This window comes from Pleurodeles waltl, chromosome 9, assembly GCF_031143425.1.
Source record: "Pleurodeles waltl isolate 20211129_DDA chromosome 9, aPleWal1.hap1.20221129, whole genome shotgun sequence".
NCBI classification, from domain to species: Eukaryota; Metazoa; Chordata; class Amphibia; order Caudata; family Salamandridae; genus Pleurodeles; species Pleurodeles waltl.
The window spans coordinates 881,972,482-881,991,611 of NC_090448.1; the positions used below are offsets into that span (position 1 = coordinate 881,972,482).

General features: G+C 46.7%; 1 protein-coding gene across 2 annotated transcripts in view; it reads right to left on the reverse strand.

Moving 5' to 3' along the window:
- The window catches only part of CPSF2 (cleavage and polyadenylation specific factor 2), a 188,865-nt gene that overhangs the window by 78,723 nt on the left and 91,012 nt on the right, over positions 1 to 19,130 (reverse strand). For both annotated transcript variants that reach the window (XM_069208202.1, XM_069208203.1), the window contains one exon: positions 13,928 to 14,028. In XM_069208202.1, the coding sequence (XP_069064303.1) occupies positions 13,928 to 14,028 (101 nt within the window). The remainder of the gene's footprint in view (positions 1 to 13,927; positions 14,029 to 19,130) is intronic.

Below are 19,130 nucleotides of genomic sequence, written 5' to 3' on the forward strand. Positions count from 1 at the left end.
GCCATCATCATTTGTTTGGGACAAAACTGCCCCTATCCCATGTTCAGAGGCATCAGTCTGCACAATGAACTGCTTAGAATAATCTGGAGCTTTTAGAACTGGTGCTGAGCACATTGCTTGTTTCAGGGTGTCAAAGGCCTGTTGGCATTCCACAGTCCAGTTCACTTTCTTGGGCATTTTCTTGGAGGTGAGTTCAGTGAGGGCTGTCACAATGGATCCATATCCCTTCACAAACCTCCTGTAATACCCAGTCAAGCCAAGGAATGCCCTGACTTGAGTCTGGGTTTTTGGAGCTACCCAGTCCAGAATAGTCTGGATCTTGGGTTGGAGTGGCTGAACTTGGCCTCCACCTACAAGGTGGCCCAAGTAAACCACAGTTCCCTGCCCTATCTGGCATTTGGATGCCTTGATAGAGAGGCCTGCAGATTGCAGAGCCTTCAAAACCTTCCTCAGGTGGACCAGGTGATCCTGCCAGGTGGAGCTAAAGACAGCAATATCATCAAGATAAGCTGTGCTAAAGGACTCCAAGCCAGCAAGGACTTGATTCACCAACCTTTGGAAGGTGGCAGGGGCATTCTTTAAACCAAAGGGCATAACAGTAAACTGATAATGCCCATCAGGTGTGGAGAATGCTGTCTTTTCTTTTGCTCCAGGTGCCATTTTTATTTGCCAGTACCCTGCTGTCAAGTCAAAGGTACTTAGAAATTTGGCAGCACCTAATTTATCAATGAGCTCATCAGCTCTTGGAATTGGATGGGCATCTGTCTTGGTGACAGAATTGAGCCCTCTGTAGTCCACACAAAACCTCATCTCTTTCTTTCCATCTTTGGTGTGAGGTTTGGGGACTAAGACCACTGGGCTAGCCCAGGGGCTGTCAGAGCGCTCAATTACTCCCAATTCCAGCATCTTGTGGACTTCCACCGTGATGCTTTCCTTAACATGGTCAGACTGTCTAAAGATTTTGTTCTTGACAGGCATGCTGTCTCCTGTGTCCACATCATGGGTACACAGGTGTGTCTGACCAGGGGTTAAGGAGAAGAGTTCAGGAAACTGTTGTAGGACTCTCCTACAATCAGCTTGCTGTTGGCCAGAGAGGGTGTCTGAGTAGATCACTCCATCTACTGTGCCATCTTTTGGGTCTGATGACAGAAGATCAGGGAGAGGTTCACTCTCTGCCTCCTGATCCTCATCTGTTACCATCAACAGATTCACATCAGCCCTGTCATGGAAGAGCTTAAGGCGGTTCACATGGATCACCCTCTTGGGGCTCCTGCTTGTGCCCAGGTCCACCAGGTAGGTGACCTGACTCTTCCTTTCTAGTACTGGGTAAGGGCCACTCCATTTGTCCTGGAGTGCCCTGGGAGCCACAGGCTCCAGAACCCAGACTTTCTGCCCTGGTTGGAACTCAACCAGTGCAGCCTTTTGGTCATACCAAAACTTCTGGAGCTGTTGGCTGGCCTCAAGGTTTTTGGTTGCCTTTTCCATGTACTCTGCCATTCTAGAGCGAAGGCCAAGTACATAGTCCACTATGTCCTGTTTAGGCTCATGGAGAGGTCTCTCCCAGCCTTCTTTAACAAGGGCAAGTGGTCCCCTTACAGGATGACCAAACAGAAGTTCAAAGGGTGAGAATCCTACTCCCTTCTGTGGCACCTCTCTGTAAGCGAAAAGCAGACATGGCAAGAGGACATCCCATCTCCTTTTGAGTTTTTCTGGGAGCCCCATGATCATGCCCTTTAATGTCTTGTTGAATCTCTCAACTAAGCCATTAGTTTGTGGATGGTATGGTGTAGTGAATTTATAAGTCACCCCACACTCATTCCACATGTGCTTTAGGTATGCTGACATGAAGTTGGTACCTCTGTCAGACACCACCTCCTTAGGGAAACCCACTCTGGTAAAGATACCAATGAGGGCCTTGGCTACTGCAGGGGCAGTAGTCGACCTAAGGGGAATAGCTTCAGGATACCTGGTAGCATGATCCACTACTACCAGGATATACATATTTCCTGAGGCTGTGGGAGGTTCTAGTGGACCAACTATGTCCACACCCACTCTTTCAAAGGGCACCCCCACCACTGGAAGTGGAATGAGGGGGGCCTTTGGATGCCCACCTGTCTTACCACTGGCTTGACAGGTGGGGCAGGAGAGGCAAAACTCCTTAACCATGTTGGACATATTGGGCCAGTAGAAGTGGTTGACTAACCTCTCCCACGTCTTGGTTTGTCCCAAATGTCCAGCAAGGGGAATGTCATGGGCCAATGTTAGGATGAACTTCCTGAACAGCTGAGGCACTACCACTCTCCTAGTGGCACCAGGTTTGGGGTCTCTGGCCTCAGTGTACAGGAGTCCATCTTCCCAATAGACCCTATGCGTTCCATTTTTCTTGCCTTTGGACTCTTCAGCAGCTTGCTGCCTAAGGCCTTCAAGAGAGGGACAGGTTTCTTGTCCCTTACAAAGCTCCTCCCTTGAGGGTCCCCCTGGGCCTAAGAGCTCAACCTGATAAGGTTCAAGCTCCAAAGGCTCAGTTCCCTCAGAGGGCAGAACTTCTTCCTGAGAAGAGAGGTTCCCTTTCTTTTGCTGTGTTGCAGTTGGTTTCCCAGCTGACTTTCCTGTTCTCTTGGTAGGCTGGGCCATTCTTCCAGACTCCAGCTCTACTTGTTCACCCTGTGCCTTGCATTGTGCTCTTGTTTTCACACACACCAGTTCAGGGATACCCAGCATTGCTGCATGGGTTTTTAGTTCTACCTCAGCCCATGCTGAGGACTCCAGGTCATTTCCAAGCAGACAGTCCACTGGGATATTTGAGGAGACCACCACCTGTTTCAGGCCATTGACCCCTCCCCATTCTAAAGTAACCATTGCCATGGGATGTACTTTTCTCTGATTGTCAGCGTTGGTGACTGTGTAAGTTTTTCCAGTCAGGTATTGGCCAGGGGAAACCAGTTTCTCTGTCACCATGGTGACACTGGCACCTGTATCCCTCAGGCCCTCTATTCTAGTCCCATTAATTAAGAGTTGCTGTCTGTATTTTTGCATGTTAGGCGGCCAGACAGCTAGTGTGGCTAAATCCACCCCACCCTCAGAAACTAGAGTAGCTTCAGTGTGGACCCTGATTTGCTCTGGGCACACTGTTGATCCCACTTGGAGACTAGCCATACCAGTGTTACCTGGATGGGAGTTTGGAGTGGAACCTTTCTTGGGACAGGCCTTGTCTCCAGTTTGGTGTCCATGCTGTTTACAGCTATGACACCAGGCCTTTTTGGGATCAAAGTTTTTACCCTTGTACCCATTGTTTTGTGAAGAGGCTCTGGGCCCACCCTCCTGTGCAGGTTTTTGGGGGCCTGTAGAAGACTCTTTACTATTTTTAGTTTTGGTTGTCTCATCACCCTTCCCCTGGGGAGTCTTTGTGACCCCTTTCTTTTGGTCACCCCCTGTTGAAGTCTTGGACACCCTTGTCTTGACCCAATGGTCCGCCTTCTTTCCCAATTCTTGGGGAGAAATTGGTCCTAGGTCTACCAGATGCTGATGCAGTTTATCATTGAAACAATTACTTAACAGGTGTTCTTTCACAAATAAATTGTACAGCCCATCATAATTACTTACACCACTGCCTTGAATCCAACCATCTAGTGTTTTCACTGAGTAGTCTACAAAGTCAACCCAGGTCTGGCTCGAGGATTTTTGAGCCCCCCTGAATCTAATCCTATACTCCTCAGTGGAGAATCCAAAGCCCTCAATCAGGGTACCCTTCATGAGGTCATAAGATTCTGCATCTTGTCCAGAGAGTGTGAGGAGTCTATCCCTACACTTTCCTGTGAACATTTCCCAAAGGAGAGCACCCCAGTGAGATCTGTTCACTTTTCTGGTTACACAAGCCCTCTCAAAAGCTGTGAACCATTTGGTGATGTCATCACCATCTTCATATTTAGTTACAATCCCTTTAGGGATTTTCAACATGTCAGGAGAATCTCTGACCCTATTTATGTTGCTGCCACCATTGATGGGTCCTAGGCCCATCTCTTGTCTTTCCCTCTCTATGGCTAGGATCTGTCTTTCCAAAGCCAATCTTTTGGCCATCCTGGCTAACTGGATGTCCTCTTCACTGGGGCTATCCTCAGTGATTTCAGAGGTGTTGGTCTCTCCTGTGAGGGAACCAGCATCTCTGACTATTATTTTAGGAGTCAGGGTTGGAGGGACCCTGTCCTCCCTAGATAGGACTGGCAGGGGGGAATTTTCCTCCAAGTCACTATCCTCTTCCTCTGAGTTGCCACCCTCAGAGGGGTTGGCCTTTTCAAACTCTGCCAAAAGCTCCTGGAGCTGTATTTTGGTAGGTTTGGGGCCCATTGTTATTTTCTTTATTTTACAGAGTGACCTTAGCTCCCTCATCTTAAGATGGAGGTAAGGTGTGGTGTCGAGTTCCACCACAGTCACATCTGTGCTAGACATTTTGCTTCTAAAAGTTGGAATACTTTTTAAGAATCTACAACTGGTTCTAGAATCTAATTCAAACTTTTACAAACTTTTAAACTCTAAAAGAAATGCTAAACAGGATCTAACACAAGGCCCTAGCAGGTCTTTTAAGAATTTAGAAAACTTTTCAAATTGCAAAAATCAATTTCTAATGACAATTTTGGAATTTGTCGTGTGATCAGGTATTGGCTGAGTAGTCCAGCAAATGCAAAGTCTTGTACCCCACCGCTGATCCACCAATGTAGGAAGTTGGCTCTGTATGTGCTATTTCAAAGTAAGGAATAGCATGCACAGAGTCCAAGGGTTCCCCTTAGAGGTAAAATAGTGGTAAAAAGAGATAATACTAATGCTCTATTTTGTGGTAGTGTGGTCGAGCAGTAGGCTTATCCAAGGAGTAGTGTTAAGCATTTGTTGTACATACACATAGACAATAAATGAGGTACACACACTCAGAGACAAATCCAGCCAATAGGTTTTTGTATAGAAAAATATCTTTTCTTAGTTTATTTTAAGAACCACAGGTTCAAATTCTACATGTAATATCTCATTCGGAAGGTATTGCAGGTAAGTACTTTAGGAACTTCAAATCATCAAAATTGCATGTATACTTTTCAAGTTATTCACAAATAGCTGTTTTAAAAGTGGACACTTAGTGCAATTTTCACAGTTCCTAGGGGAGGTAAGTATTTGTTAGGTTAACCAGGTAAGTAAGACACTTACAGGGCTTAGTTCTTGGTCCAAGGTAGCCCACCGTCGGGGGTTCAGAGCAACCCCAAAGTCACCACACCAGCAGCTCAGGGCCGGTCAGGTGCAGAGTTCAAAGTGGTGCCCAAAACACATAGGCTAGAATGGAGAGAAGGGGGTGCCCCGGTTCCGGTCTGCTTGCAGGTAAGTACCCGCGTCTTCGGAGGGCAGACCAGGGGGATTTTGTAGGGCACCGGGGGGGACACAAGCCCACACAGAAATTTCACCCTCAGCAGCGCGGGGGCGGCCGGGTGCAGTGTAGAAACAAGCGTCGGGTTTGTAATGGAAGTCAATGGGAGATCTAGGGATCTCTTCAGCGCTGCAGGCAGGCAAGGGAGGGGTTCCTCGGGGAAACCTCCACTTGGTCAAGGGAGAGGGACTCCTGGGGGTCACTCCTCCAGTGAAAGTCCGGTCCTTCAGGTCCTGGGGGCTGCGGGTGCAGGGTCTCTCCCAGGTGTCGGGACTTAGGATTCAAAGAGTCGCGGTCAGGGGAAGCCTCGGGATTCCCTCTGCAGGCGGCGCTGTGGGGGCTCAGGGGGGACAGGTTTTTGTACTCACAGTCTCAGAGTAGTCCTGGGGTCCCTCCTGAGGTGTTGGATCGCCACCAGCCGAGTCGGGGTCGCCGGGTGCAGTGTTGCAAGTCTCACGCTTCTTGCGGGGAGCTTGCAGGGTTCTTTAAAGCTGCTGGAAACAAAGTTGCAGCTTTTCTTGGAGCAGGTCCGCTGTCCTCGGGAGTTTCTTGTCTTTTCGAAGCAGGGGCAGTCCTCAGAGGATGTCGAGGTCGCTGGTCCCTTTGGAAGGCGTCGCTGGAGCAGGATCTTTGGAAGGCAGGAGACAGGCCGGTGAGTTTCTGGAGCCAAGGCAGTTGTCGTCTTCTGGTCTTCCTCTGCAGGGGTTTTCAGCTAGGCAGTCCTTCTTCTTGTAGTTGCAGGAATCTAATTTTCTAGGGTTCAGGGTAGCCCTTAAATACTAAATTTAAGGGCGTGTTTAGGTCTGGGGGGTTAGTAGCCAATGGCTACTAGCCCTGAGGGTGGGTACACCCTCTTTGTGCCTCCTCCCAAGGGGAGGGGGTCACAATCCTAACCCTATTGGGGGAATCCTCCATCTGCAAGATGGAGGATTTCTAAAAGTTAGAGTCATCTCAGCTCAGGACACCTTAGGGGCTGTCCTGACTGGCCAGTGACTCCTCCTTGTTGCTTTCTTTGTTCCCTCCAGCCTTGCCGCCAAAAGTGGGGGCCGTGGCCGGAGGGGGCGGGCAACTCCACTAAGCTGGAGTGCCCTGCTGGGCTGTGACAAAGGGGTGAGCCTTTGAGGCTCACCGCCAGGTGTTACAGCTCCTGCCTGGGGGAGGTGTTAGCATCTCCACCCAGTGCAGGCTTTGTTACTGGCCTCAGAGTGACAAAGGCACTCTCCCCATGGGGCCAGCAACATGTCTCTGGTGTGGCAGGCTGCTGGAACTAGTCAGCCTACACAGACAGTCGGTTAAGTTTCAGGGGGCACCTCTAAGGTGCCCTCTGGGGTGTATTTTGCAATAAAATGTACACTGGCATCAGTGTGCATTTATTGTGCTGAGAAGTTTGATACCAAACTTCCCAGTTTTCAGTGTAGCCATTATGGTGCTGTGGAGTTCGTGTTTGATAGACTCCCAGACCATATACTCTTATGGCTACCCTGCACTTACAATGTCTAAGGTTTTGTTTAGACACTGTAGGGGTACCATGCTCATGCACTGGTACCCTCACCTATGGTATAGTGCACCCTGCCTTAGGGCTGTAAGGCCTGCTAGAGGGGTGTCTTACCTATACTGCATAGGCAGTGAGAGGCTGGCATGGCACCCTGAGGGGAGTGCCATGTCGACTTACTCGTTTTGTCCTCACTAGCACACACAAGCTGGCAAGCAGTGTGTCTGTGCTGAGTGAGAGGTCTCCAGGGTGGCATAAGACATGCTGCAGCCCTTAGAGACCTTCCTTGGCATCAGGGCCCTTGGTACTAGAAGTACCAGTTACAAGGGACTTATCTGGATGCCAGGGTCTGCCAATTGTGGATACAAAAGTACAGGTTAGGGAAAGAACACTGGTGCTGGGGCCTGGTTAGCAGGCCTCAGCACACTTTCAATTGTAAACATAGCATCAGCAAAGGCAAAAAGTCAGGGGGCAACCATGCCAAGGAGGCATTTCCTTACAAACGACGAATCTTAGGCATTTTTGGTGTGCCGGGTTGATGGTAACATGGAAGTAGGTGACCTTTAGATCTAGGGCCATCATAGTTGCTGTGTAGAAGTGGAATAACATCTTGCAGAGTAACCATATGAAAGTGTTCCGAGAGAATGTACTGGTTTAATGGTCTGAGGACCAGAATAGGCCTGAGAGAGCTGTCTTTTTTGGGAAAAAGGAAGCATAGAGAGAATACCTGTGATCCGTGGAGTTGTAAGTGAACAGGCTTGATGGCTCCTTTGAGAAGAAGGGATTGAACATTTTGTTTGAGAAGGATGAGGTGCTCATGGAATAGTCTGAGAGTGTGTAGGGGAATGTTTGGAGGAGTGGTAATGTGCTCCAGACAATAACCATGTTGGATAATGGAAAAGGACCCATTGATCTGTGGTGCTGTTGACCCATTCTGGATGAAAATTTTGAAGCTGTCCGCTGACACATGTGGGGTGGGCGGGGAGGTAAAGCTTTGCAGTGGAGGTAAAGCCTTGGGAGGCAGTGGTCTTCCTTCTGCCCTTGTGGTGTTGCCTCTGTAGGACCCCGTATTGAAACCCATAGAATAGTAGTGTGGAGGCTTACTGGTTTGGGAAGTAGATGCTTCAGAGGATGTGGATTTGTAACCACCTCTGAATGTGTGGCAATGAAAACTGCCCCTTTGTGTGGAAGACTGTAGAGCACCCATGGTTTCACCTGTGTCCGTGTCTTTTTCCAGTTTCTCAAAGTTAAAATCCACTTGAGGACTGAAAAGATGCTCCTTATCAAAGGGTATGCTAAGCAGCGCTGGTTTGAAACCAGAGCATCGAAGCCATGCATGCCTTCTTATCAAGACACTTGTGTTAATTGTGTCTGCAGCGTCTGGGGCACAGTGTACTGAGTAATTAGTTATGGTTAGTCCTTCTGCAACAAATTTGCTGCCCTCTTTTGCGGTGCTCATCTAGGAGAAAATGGAGAAGCTCCTCCATTTCATTCAAGTGAGCCTGGTCCTAACTAGCTAGTAAGGCCTGAGTTCTGGCGATATGCCAATGGTTAGCTGCCTGTGCAGCTACTCTTTTGCCAGCAGCACCTATCTTCTTACTCTGCTTGTCAGGAGGAGAGTCCCCTGTGCCCTGGCTATTGGCACATTTTCATGCAGTGGTGGCTACTATACAATCTGTGACCTGATGTATAGTGGATCTGAGGGAACAGGCTTATATTTCTTATCTACTATAGAGGTAATAACCCTAGAGTGGACGGGCTCTTTGAAAACTTAGTAGGCATAACAAAGGATCCCAGAGAACATAGGGGGAATTCGGATATCCCTATGGGTAGATGTAAGGGTATCGAACAGGAAGTCCTGTTCGATAGGGTCCCTGTGCAGCTCCAAATTGTGGAAAGCGGCTGCCCTTGCCACTAGCTGCTGTTAGGATGTACTGCCCTCTGGTGGTGAGGGGTGTATAGGGTACATATCTGGTTCATTGGTCAGTATGGGGTCAGGGTCATATGTGTCCCACGGATCTGGGTCATGCTGTGCCCCACCCTAATCTTCTCCAGTAAGTAAAGGAGATCCCTGAAGGGTATAATCTCCTGCAGTAGGCAAATGAGGAGGAAAGGGAAGTGGAGGAGAAGAAAGGCGTTAAGGGGGTGGAGAAGGTGGAGGAGAAGATGGAGAAGCCTTGTGAGGTGTGCGGGTAGCCTTTTCCTTGGTAGTCTTCTTTGGAGGTGGAGAAGTGTCCAAAGCCTTCTAGAAAGACAGCTTCCTCTTAAAAGGTACAGAGGGAGAAGCACTAATGAGCCCTGTACCCTTCCTGGATATTGAGGCAGAGCTGACAAGTGTCCCTAGTCTCCAAAATGGGTTTCAGAGGCAAAGGTGTAGCTGAAGGTTGACTGGAGTCTTTCTCCTTTGATGTTTTTGGTTTTCTGGTTTTCTGCACCGAAGTGGAGGTGGCAGGTGGTCAGCTCGAAGACGAAGATTGAACAGAGATGGCAGCGATGTCTTGGACAGAGGTGTCACAGGTTGCAGCCTAAGATGCAGTCTTTGTCTTGGCTATTTTCGGAGCCAAGTTGGACGGTGGGGCAGCTGAAACAATTTTTCGGATCAGGCCATGGCCTTGTGGTAGTGGCGGTCTGGCAGCCTCTCAAAGGGGCTTTTTGATAGTTTTTAAGGTGGGCAGGAGAGGCCACAGTACTCAGGTGTTGCGCATATGTTACCTCTTGGCTTTCAACATCCAACTTAAGTCGGAGTCCTGGACCGGGAAGACCTCCTCTTGTTTAAGTTCCTCCAGGGCATAATCCTCCCCAAAGATGTCCGGTGTGTCGTCCGGAGTTTTGTGCGCCATCTCCAGCTGATGAACTCTTCTGTCCCGAAGCGTTTTCTTCTACTGCAAGGATCTGCATGAGTGTCAGGTAGCTTCCTGGTGATCAGGGAAGAGGCACAAGTTACACACCAGATGTTGGTCGGGGAAGTTTAGTGTGGCACAGAGGGCAGAAAAGAACCGGTGTTCATTCCATCAGCTCAGCTTAATGGTTGTTGTCGTGTATTGAGGTAGGCCCGAGACGGGCGAAGACGCCACGGAGGGCGCCTGGTCAGTGCCTGGACCGATGAGTCGAGAGAACGCAAAGATAGGAATGCGCGACAGAAATACAATAACTTCGATGAAGAGAAGATGGAAAGAAAGATTTCGAACCAGAGAGAGTCCAAAGATACAAAGGACTTCATGCCCATGTGAATTATTAGTGAGATCACTTGATCCCGTATCTCGAAACGCTTCTTCGAAGAAAATCAACTTGCAAAACTCCGGACCCAACACTAGATGGAAGGATTTTGCAGAGCATGTGCATCTACAGCCATACATGCCATCACACACTTTTTTACTGTGGTTTGATAAGTTTCCAGCTGTTTCAGACTGTTGCCGCGTGCGGAGAACTGACGGCCCTATTTCTCCTTCGGCATTAATTCCCCTTGTACACTCCGGAGAGCAAGAGCTCTGAGCATAAGGAAATTCCAAGCTGCTCAACTCACGGTTCTCTTATGCTCTGCCAAGCAATTATATTGAACATTAGTCCAATCTGGAGAAGCTACAGCAATGAATAATGATTTAAGAGACCTGCTTGTGTGCTCCACAGAGTTCAACACTGAAACAGATCTATACACCTGCAACTACTGAGAATGCTCTAGTAAAAGGCAGAACCAAGTGAGCTAGCCTGGCCAACAGGACCTTGAAAAACAGCTGTTCCTGGATTAGCTGCTCAACTGAAAAAAGCATTGGTAAAGCAAATAGATTTCGCCTGAATGATGCGAGTGTTGAGATGTCGACTTTTCCAATGTTTGTCTGTAAATTATATTATAAATATTAAAAAACATTTTAAAATACTGGAGGAGAAACAAACATTTTATGGAATCTGGAAACTGCACATTGAATTTGATGTTTTAATCTTTATAAATGTTGTGGTTTCATTTTCAAATACTTTTCACTCCGGTAACTCTGAACAGAATTTAAAAATAAGTAAGTGTCCAAATATAAACTGAAACACTTGCTAAGACCTAATTTTTCCTTCCCAGGATCCAGCCATTTGGACCTCTGCAGTAGAAAAAGAAGTGTTATGATAAGTAAATATTCGCCCTAAGACGCCGCCTGAGTTGTTGCAGCAGATGGCCCTCCACCGAACCCTTCCAGCTCCCTCCCACGCCCACAGCACTATGAAAGTCTTTGTGTACCAAAGCTTGTGCTTTCATGTAATATGTAAAATGCAGGAGATAAAGCAAAGGCAATCCTTTAAGTGTGCTCTTCAGCCAAGACCCAGCAACAATATCCCTGCTCAGGGGTGTGGAATTTATTAAAATATCTACTTGTCCAGGGGACAGGTTGCTTCTCAAATCTACTTGTCCTGTAAAAGGATCTACTTGTCCCTTTGGTGCCATGTAGTGTGGCGACAAATTATGGCAGCAATTAATAGCCTCTCTGATTATGCCAGGGCTACTACCATAGTAGGGCTTGAATACTTGGAATTTCAATCCCCACTGTAGCAGATCTGCATACTGGGGCTGGAGGAAGCAGAAAGCAATAGTTCCAGGGCTGGAATGCCTTTGAGTCTGCAAACCTACTAACCTGCATGTTTTAAAGATTTTTTACCAGCTTCTCTCTAATATTTTCCCATAATAAGAAAGGATGGACATTTACTCCTGACAATGGCAGAATTAGAACTTCTTCCAGGGTTGGGAAGAAAGTGCTGGAGGGAAAATGAACTTGCAAATGCTCAATAGATTTTCACATGAGCAAATCTACACATCGTATTTACCCACGCTAAAATACAGTTCACAAATATTTTATAGGGGTACAACATATACCATGGGTGCACTTTTGTGACTTTCTTTAAGAATTTGGGGCCACAAGTAGGTAGGTTCAGATTTGTGACCTGCAAATTGCGAGTCGCAAATCCAAATGTAGGATGGTGTCCTTGACACCATCTGTGATTCGCAAGGGCTTCGCAAATGCCCACATCATGAATATTCATGAGGTGGGTCGCAATTTGCGACCCCCTCACGAATGGTGGCCTGCTGGAGACAGCAGACCACCATGTCTGTGACTGCTTTTCAATAAAGCAGTTTTTTGGGTTTTTTTTTGTAATGCAGCCCGTTTTCCTTAAAGGAAAACGAGATGCATAACAAAAATGAAAAATGAAACATTTTCGTTTCATTTTTTCAGAGCCGGCAGTGGTCCGCAGGACCACTGCTTGCTCTGAAAAAATGTTTACAGTGACATTCACAATGGGAAAGGGGTCCCATAGGGATCCCTTCCCTTTTGCGAAAGTGTTAGCACCCATTTGAAATGGGTGCAAACTGCGATTGGTGTGCACCCGCATTTGCGGTCACAAAACAATCCTACATTGCACTGCGAGTTGCAATTAGGAAGGGAACACCCCTTACTAATTGCGAGTCGCAAACCCGTTTTGTGATTCGGTAACCAGGTTACTGAATCGCAAAACTGGGTTTGTGCATCGCAATGTGCTTTTTGCACGTCGCAAACAGCGAAAGTCGCTGTTTGCAACATGCAAAAAGCTACCTACATGTGGGTCTTGGTCCCTAATTAGGTCTGGTGTTAACAAAGACATTTTGTTTTTATTAAACTTCTATTTCTCTCTCTTTCGGCTGGCTTTACTGTGAGTGATCACATTCTGCTCTTCCACAAGGAGCATATTGCCACACAAAGTAGTTTTGTTCAGTGTCAGGAACTACAGTGGCAATCAGTGACGTAACGAAACTGGAGGGTGCCCCTTTGCAAAGAACATGGAGGAGCCCCCTCTCCAGACTCACTCAGGGCAGGTGCTGTGCTGACGGGGCCCCCTGGAGGGCGGCTGCGGGGCCTTTGTTATGCCGCTGGTGGCAACGCGTGCTTTAAGAGTTCAAAAACTTTTTGGGGGGGGTTTGCCAATGTTTGTTACAATGTTGAGGGCCTGGTAGCTCCCACAACAATAAAGTGTTACAAAAGCCATGTCAAAACAAGACACGCATTGATGAAACTAAAAGACTTATAAAAATATGTCAGATCAGTTGGCTTTGTCAGTGTTTGTTTATTTTCATGCTTCCCATAATCGTGTTGAAAATGGTTACACTGATTTTCCATTAGAAATATTTTTGGGAAATACTAGCATGCATCAACACATTTTACTAAATGACACTTCATTTGAATATAATCAAAGAGCATTCTGGGAGCATTATACTTAGCCTCTTAGCCTAAACTTTTCAAACATGTGTGTACACGTTTTTGTTTTTTTGTACTGGAACCAACGTCAGTAGTGAAGTGTGACCTTAAAACATTTATTTACAGCACGCACCCTAATAATGTAGGCTTTCAAATAATGAACCATAAATACAAGTTCGAACAGCATTATCTTTTGGAAACACATTACCTCAACTGCAGAGAGTTCAACTCTCTGTAAACAGGCAGCCAAAGGGTTTGTGCTGCAGGGGGTTGGGCCTACTTGTCCCAAGGACAAAGTAAACATAAAAACTTGTTGCCCTTGACCCCAAACAAGATGTCCCTGGCGTCATTCGATAGGAATTCCACATCCCTGCTGCTGATGTGCTTTTACAGACAAGCTGGGAGGGAAAGGAAGCAATACAGTGTAATTTGAGAAGAAACGGCACACAAGGGAGAGTGCTAGAAAACACATTGCCTCTCATGTAAGACTGAATGAAAAAGAGGAAAGGTAATTCCCTACATGTGGGCAGTTGAATGATACAAGTTGCCCGATCAAAAGGATTTTAAAGATGCCATGCTGCACACAAGGGACAAACAAGAACAGCAAGGAAAGCCATTAAATAAAAAGCAAGAAAATGAGAGCGAATCGATGGTAAGCAACGAGCGTGCTCTAAGCCCACTGCAAGTTCACAATTACGCCATTCCCACATACAACTTGTGCTGCCTGGTAGGCAAGACTTTAAAAGGGCCAGTTGATGACAGCTGTAATGTTAGGCTACTATTAGCCTACCAATACATTTCATAACAATATCTAGCAGGTACACTTACTCTTTAGACTGTTCTAACTTTTTAGCTGCTTCTTTCTTGATCTTCTCTTGTTCCTGATACTCCTCCAGGTCCTTCCCTTCAAGTTTCACTCTTTTTCGTAGCTAGAAGAGGAAAAAATAATGAGGTGGGTCGAATCAAAAACACAAGGCGACAGCTGTCTCTTTCTATTTATTTTTGTAGTCTCAATCCCCAATAGTAATGAATGGCTGATAGTGGATATTTTAGTCCATCTTCTGTTTTTTGTTTTGTTTTTTTCCCCGTCAAAGATGACTTCCTATCCACTTGGTAGCATAACAAGGAAGCCCCACATTCTGTGGAAATTAAGCATCTGCCAATTTAAAATTTAGAACAGCCACACAAATCACTCACAGAACTCTTGAACAAACACCACATCCCTAAATTCCAAATCACACTAAAACGTTCATTGCAATGCAGTAGAGAAGGGCACATGAACCCCTGTATCCCACCCCACTGCAAGGTTCAGAGACCTAGTGCCACAGCATCACATGCATCCCAACTCAACACTCTATACCTACCTCCCTTAACCACACCTGCTGCAGACCAAGACTGGCTAAGACTCAGGAAAAACACCAAGCATAATATTGCCCCTACACTCAGCACTGCACATTCTGCCTATAACACAATGACACAACCAACTGCTCCACAATTCCACATACATGAGACCAGATTTGTCCACTCAACGACACTATGCACACCCTAATTCCACTGGGACCAAATTACAACCGTTTTTCTGAAACCTCTACAAGAACGAACCCCTATCAGTCCAGATCCTCTGGAAAGTCCAGGTCCTCTTGGAAAAAGTATGCAAGCTCACTGTTACACAGTAAGCCTGTTTTCCTTCACAAAAACAGATCCTCTGCAGACAGTTGGCTAATGTAGCTTTCAGATTATTATACCTCACAGGCTGGCACTCCTTGACCTCATTAGTTAAATCTACAACATCTAAAAACTTCAGCAAACACAGAGAGGCCATCAATTAGTGTGCACTACTGGAGGCTTGCAGCAGTACTTTGCAGCTTCTTGATGTAGAAAGACACTGCAGGACCTCCCAGCAATGCATTCAACTGGGAAAGAATAACTTCCAAAGGTATTCTGCCTTTATCTACATTATAGTATAATGGTAAAAGAACTTCATCTCATGGTGTTGGCTCCTGCTGTGATTTTTAGCATACGTCTCTGACATCTTATATCAAATTCTACATGAGCACCTAAGAACAAGTTACTTAACTTTGGGTAACTCTTTTCAGTGGATACTTCATGTAACGGGCGATTCCTCACCTTTAGAATATTCCCCTAGACTTCAGACTGGCTCCCAAAGCTTTTTCAGCAATACTCCAGCACCACTAGGTGGTGCCAGGGGAGCTCCGCACAAGCTCTGTACCAGTCCAGAAATGTAAGAGCAAATCTATATGTATGTGCTGATCCTGCCTCCTGATGTCAGCTTCTTGCGTGACTCTGAGTTCCCTCAGTCTCAAAGCATAAAACAAATTGGTGGTACAACTGCGCTGATCACAATCTTGGGACCTTTCCAATGGAAAAAGATGCCACTCCACAGAACAGGGAGAGCAGGGAAGAACCTGCAGTAATAAAAAGTATCCACCAGAAAGAGCTTTACCAGATGGAAAGTAACTTGTTCAGCTGGTAAATACTCCTAACCACAGATTCCTCACTTTTAGAACGGACGCCAAAGCAGTACCTTCCAAGAGTCTCTATGGAGTAGACGTAGACCAAGAAGCTCAGCAGCAGCGAGAGGGCAAAAGGTCTTTCTATCAGACCTGATGGTCAAGGAAGTAGTGCCTTGTGAATGTGGTCATCAACACCCACAGTGCAGCCTGGTAGATATCAAGGACAGGTGCTCTGCATGCCAATGCTGTGTTCCTAACTTTAGCCATTGTGGAATTGTCTCTCTGTCTTTCCAGAGATTGCATTTAGACAGTGCATGGCAGCTCTTAATGTAACACACTATCCACCTCTACAGAGTCCACTTCTGCACAGCCTTCTTTTTCTTTGCCTTGGATGACCCCCAAAGAGCTGATCGTCCACCCAGTGGTTCTTGGTATGTTCAATGTAAAAGCTTAGGGCCTTCTCGGGGTCCAACTGATGCAGTCTCTCTTTCTCTTTTGAGGGATGAGGAGGGCAAAGAAAGCTGGAAGAGTGATAGATTGTCTACGTCAAAGGGAGTAAATATGGTGCCTAAAGTTCACTGATATGACTAGCTGTCTTTAAAGCTAGAAGATGCAATGAGCAGCTGTGCAGTGGTTCTAAGGGTCCACCACAAGCTTCACAAATGGTTTGGAAGGGAATGTGTTGCAACCCTTTAATAAACTGCATCACAACATGTGGTTGATCCTGGACAAGCAGAGAGGTCAAAAGAGCTGACAAATACCTTTTAACAGTGCCAAATACAGGCCTTATCTTAGGTAAAAACAGTACAACTTCTGACAGTATGGCCTGTAAATTTATCTCAGCCCCTGTCATAAATGGACTTAGAGGGAGGATGCCTGGCAGCAAGGATAACATCCACAAATTCAGGTGGCAGATGAATAACAATGAACTGCAGCCACTCCACCTCCAAACATGAAGGTGTAGGTTACACAGATTTGGGTGACGGACCCTGCTCTGCTGCTGTGGCAGAAGATCCTCCCAAAGTGGTAGCAGGAGTGAAGGGCAGATGCTCATGTCAACAAATTCTGGGCACTACACTCTCCTGGCCCAATTTAGAGCCACTAAGATGACTTGAGCCTTGGCAGTCCTGATCTTTTTCAGAACTAAGGGCAGGAGAGGCAGAGGCGGGAAGACGTACAGGAGTGCAGTGTTCCATTCTAGACATAGTGGGAACTCAAACGCACAAAAACTTTGATACTGTGAGTTCTAGATAGTGGTAAAAAGATGCCACTGTTGATTCACATACTTCCACAGCTGCCAGCTGGGCATGTCCACCCAGGCGTTTAAATATCCCTCCAGATGCCTTACAGTGTGGAAAATGCCATGATGCTCTAGCCAACTCCAAAGGTGGGAGAGATCCCATTTCATCCTGTTTGTTGCCTCACAGCGGTTGTGATGTCTGAGAGAACCTGCACCAGCCTCCCCTTGATCGGCGTTGTTGGACCTGACAACCTTCGGTGTGGTCTTCCCCACATTTTGTCTTCCTCCCCTCCTGCTGTCTGGATTTCATTTTGGGAATAGGTAGAAATATTATGTTTAAACGCAAAAAGAATTGTAATTTAAAAACCTCTTTAATGATAGTCGATTTTAAGTTCTAACTTTGAAAATGCCACCTTTAAAAAGTTGGCATTTTCTTGTCCTGGTCCTATGTGTCTGGAACCTGGGTTCTTGGTGACATGACTGAATAGTTGGCAGTTGGCCTTTATGTACTCCTCCCAGACAGTGAGACAAAGAGGGACTGGGTGTTGGCAGAATGGGCATCCGGCCAGGATGGGTGGTACAGAGCTGCTCCCTCCCCCACTTATATTTCAAAGGCTGCCTCCAGCACACTCACCAAGGAACCTGACACAAGTCTAGACCTCTTGGAGCCTGTGTAGGGGAAGGAAATGCATTTCAAGAACCAAATGGGGCGAGAGCCTATAAGTTTCTCTCATATAAAAGATTTGCAACCAGGTACGAATATTGGACCCTCATACCAACTCTTCAGTATACTCCTGGACCTGTGGACCCAAGGACTGCCTTGTTCCCTAGAGGACTGCCCTGCTACTTGAGGCCTGCCATGTTCTTCAAAGGACTGCCCTGCCTCTACCAGAGGACTGCTTTACAGCTTGATGCCTGCCCTGATCTCTGTGAAATTAGACATGACCTGCTCCCTTCATTCAAGGCTAATCTGAGAGACTTGAAGGGTCAGTTGGCTGACCGCCTGCTCTGGGCTACAGGGACACAACAAGCTCCAGAGGCCTCCCTGCTCCTTCTCAGCTGACATGCTGCAACTGGACCTGCCTGAGCCCTGCTGGCCTCTGCTAGAGTGAGTTCCAGAACCCAAAGAGGTGCCTTCCCAGGTCTTGGACCCTTTGCTGGCATTAGAGTACACTCCTCTGCAAAGAAAGGGGAAATCCTGAGGTTTTGGGCTCTTCCCAACCATGAACGGTCAATTCTCGCGAGACATTGCTGCCAGCAATGAGTTCCAACACATAGCTCCATTGAACCAGCCAGTAACAACCAGCAACATCAGAACTACACTACATGCTAAAGCAAAGACAGCCCGCAGTGACAGCCAATGCGAAGCTCCAGAAACCAAGGGCTGCGACACCCGACCAGATCTTCAAGCTACAGAGAAGACCGTTTGCAATACTCAGTCTGCTTTTTGTGTTACAGAAATGCCCATCCACGACGCTCTCACTGCTCCTCGTAATGACCTCCTCCAACACAAACTGGGTTCTTCACCCCTGACTTTGAGGATGGAACCTTTTCTGTGGGTCTAACCTGCTCCATGTTTTCGGCCCACACTTCATCAATTCGGACTGAACTGGGATTTTCCCCCTGTGAAGCACAACCAGATGACCAGGAGTGACACTTGGTTGTTTTAGAAGCCAAGAAAACTGCCACAGGGGAGATCCAAAGGGAAACCAGTCGAGACCCGACTATAGATAAGTATCTACAACAATGTCTCAACAGGTGTAATGCGTAACACAATGTTAAAAGGACCTCCAGAAATAAGATTAACACCGGCAAGTATGCATAATCAAATTAATGTTCAGTAATGATTTAGACAGCAATAAAGAGCCATAAGTAGCAACCACAATTCTACTAGCCAAATTGTGTAAGTGAACACAAGGGGCTCATGAATATCGTGCTGGTAAACGGCACAAGTGAAACACAAAAATACATATAAAGAACAGTAGTATATATATATATATATATATATGTTCGATGGCATGTGTAGCTGCGGATACACATGCTTTGCAAATCCCGCCATCTAGTGTTGGGCTCGGAGTGTTACAAGTTGTTTTTCTTCGAAGAAGTCTTTTCGAGTCACAAGATTGAGGGACTCCTCCCCTTTCGGCTCCATTGCGCATGGGCGTAGACTCCATCTTAGATTGTTTTCTTTCCGCCATCGGGTTCGGACGTGTTCCTTTTTGCTCCGCACTTCGGTTCGGAAAGTTAGTGAAAATCTCGGAAAATTTGACGGTATTGTTTGCGTTCGGTATCGGGTTAGTTACAACAGATCGACACC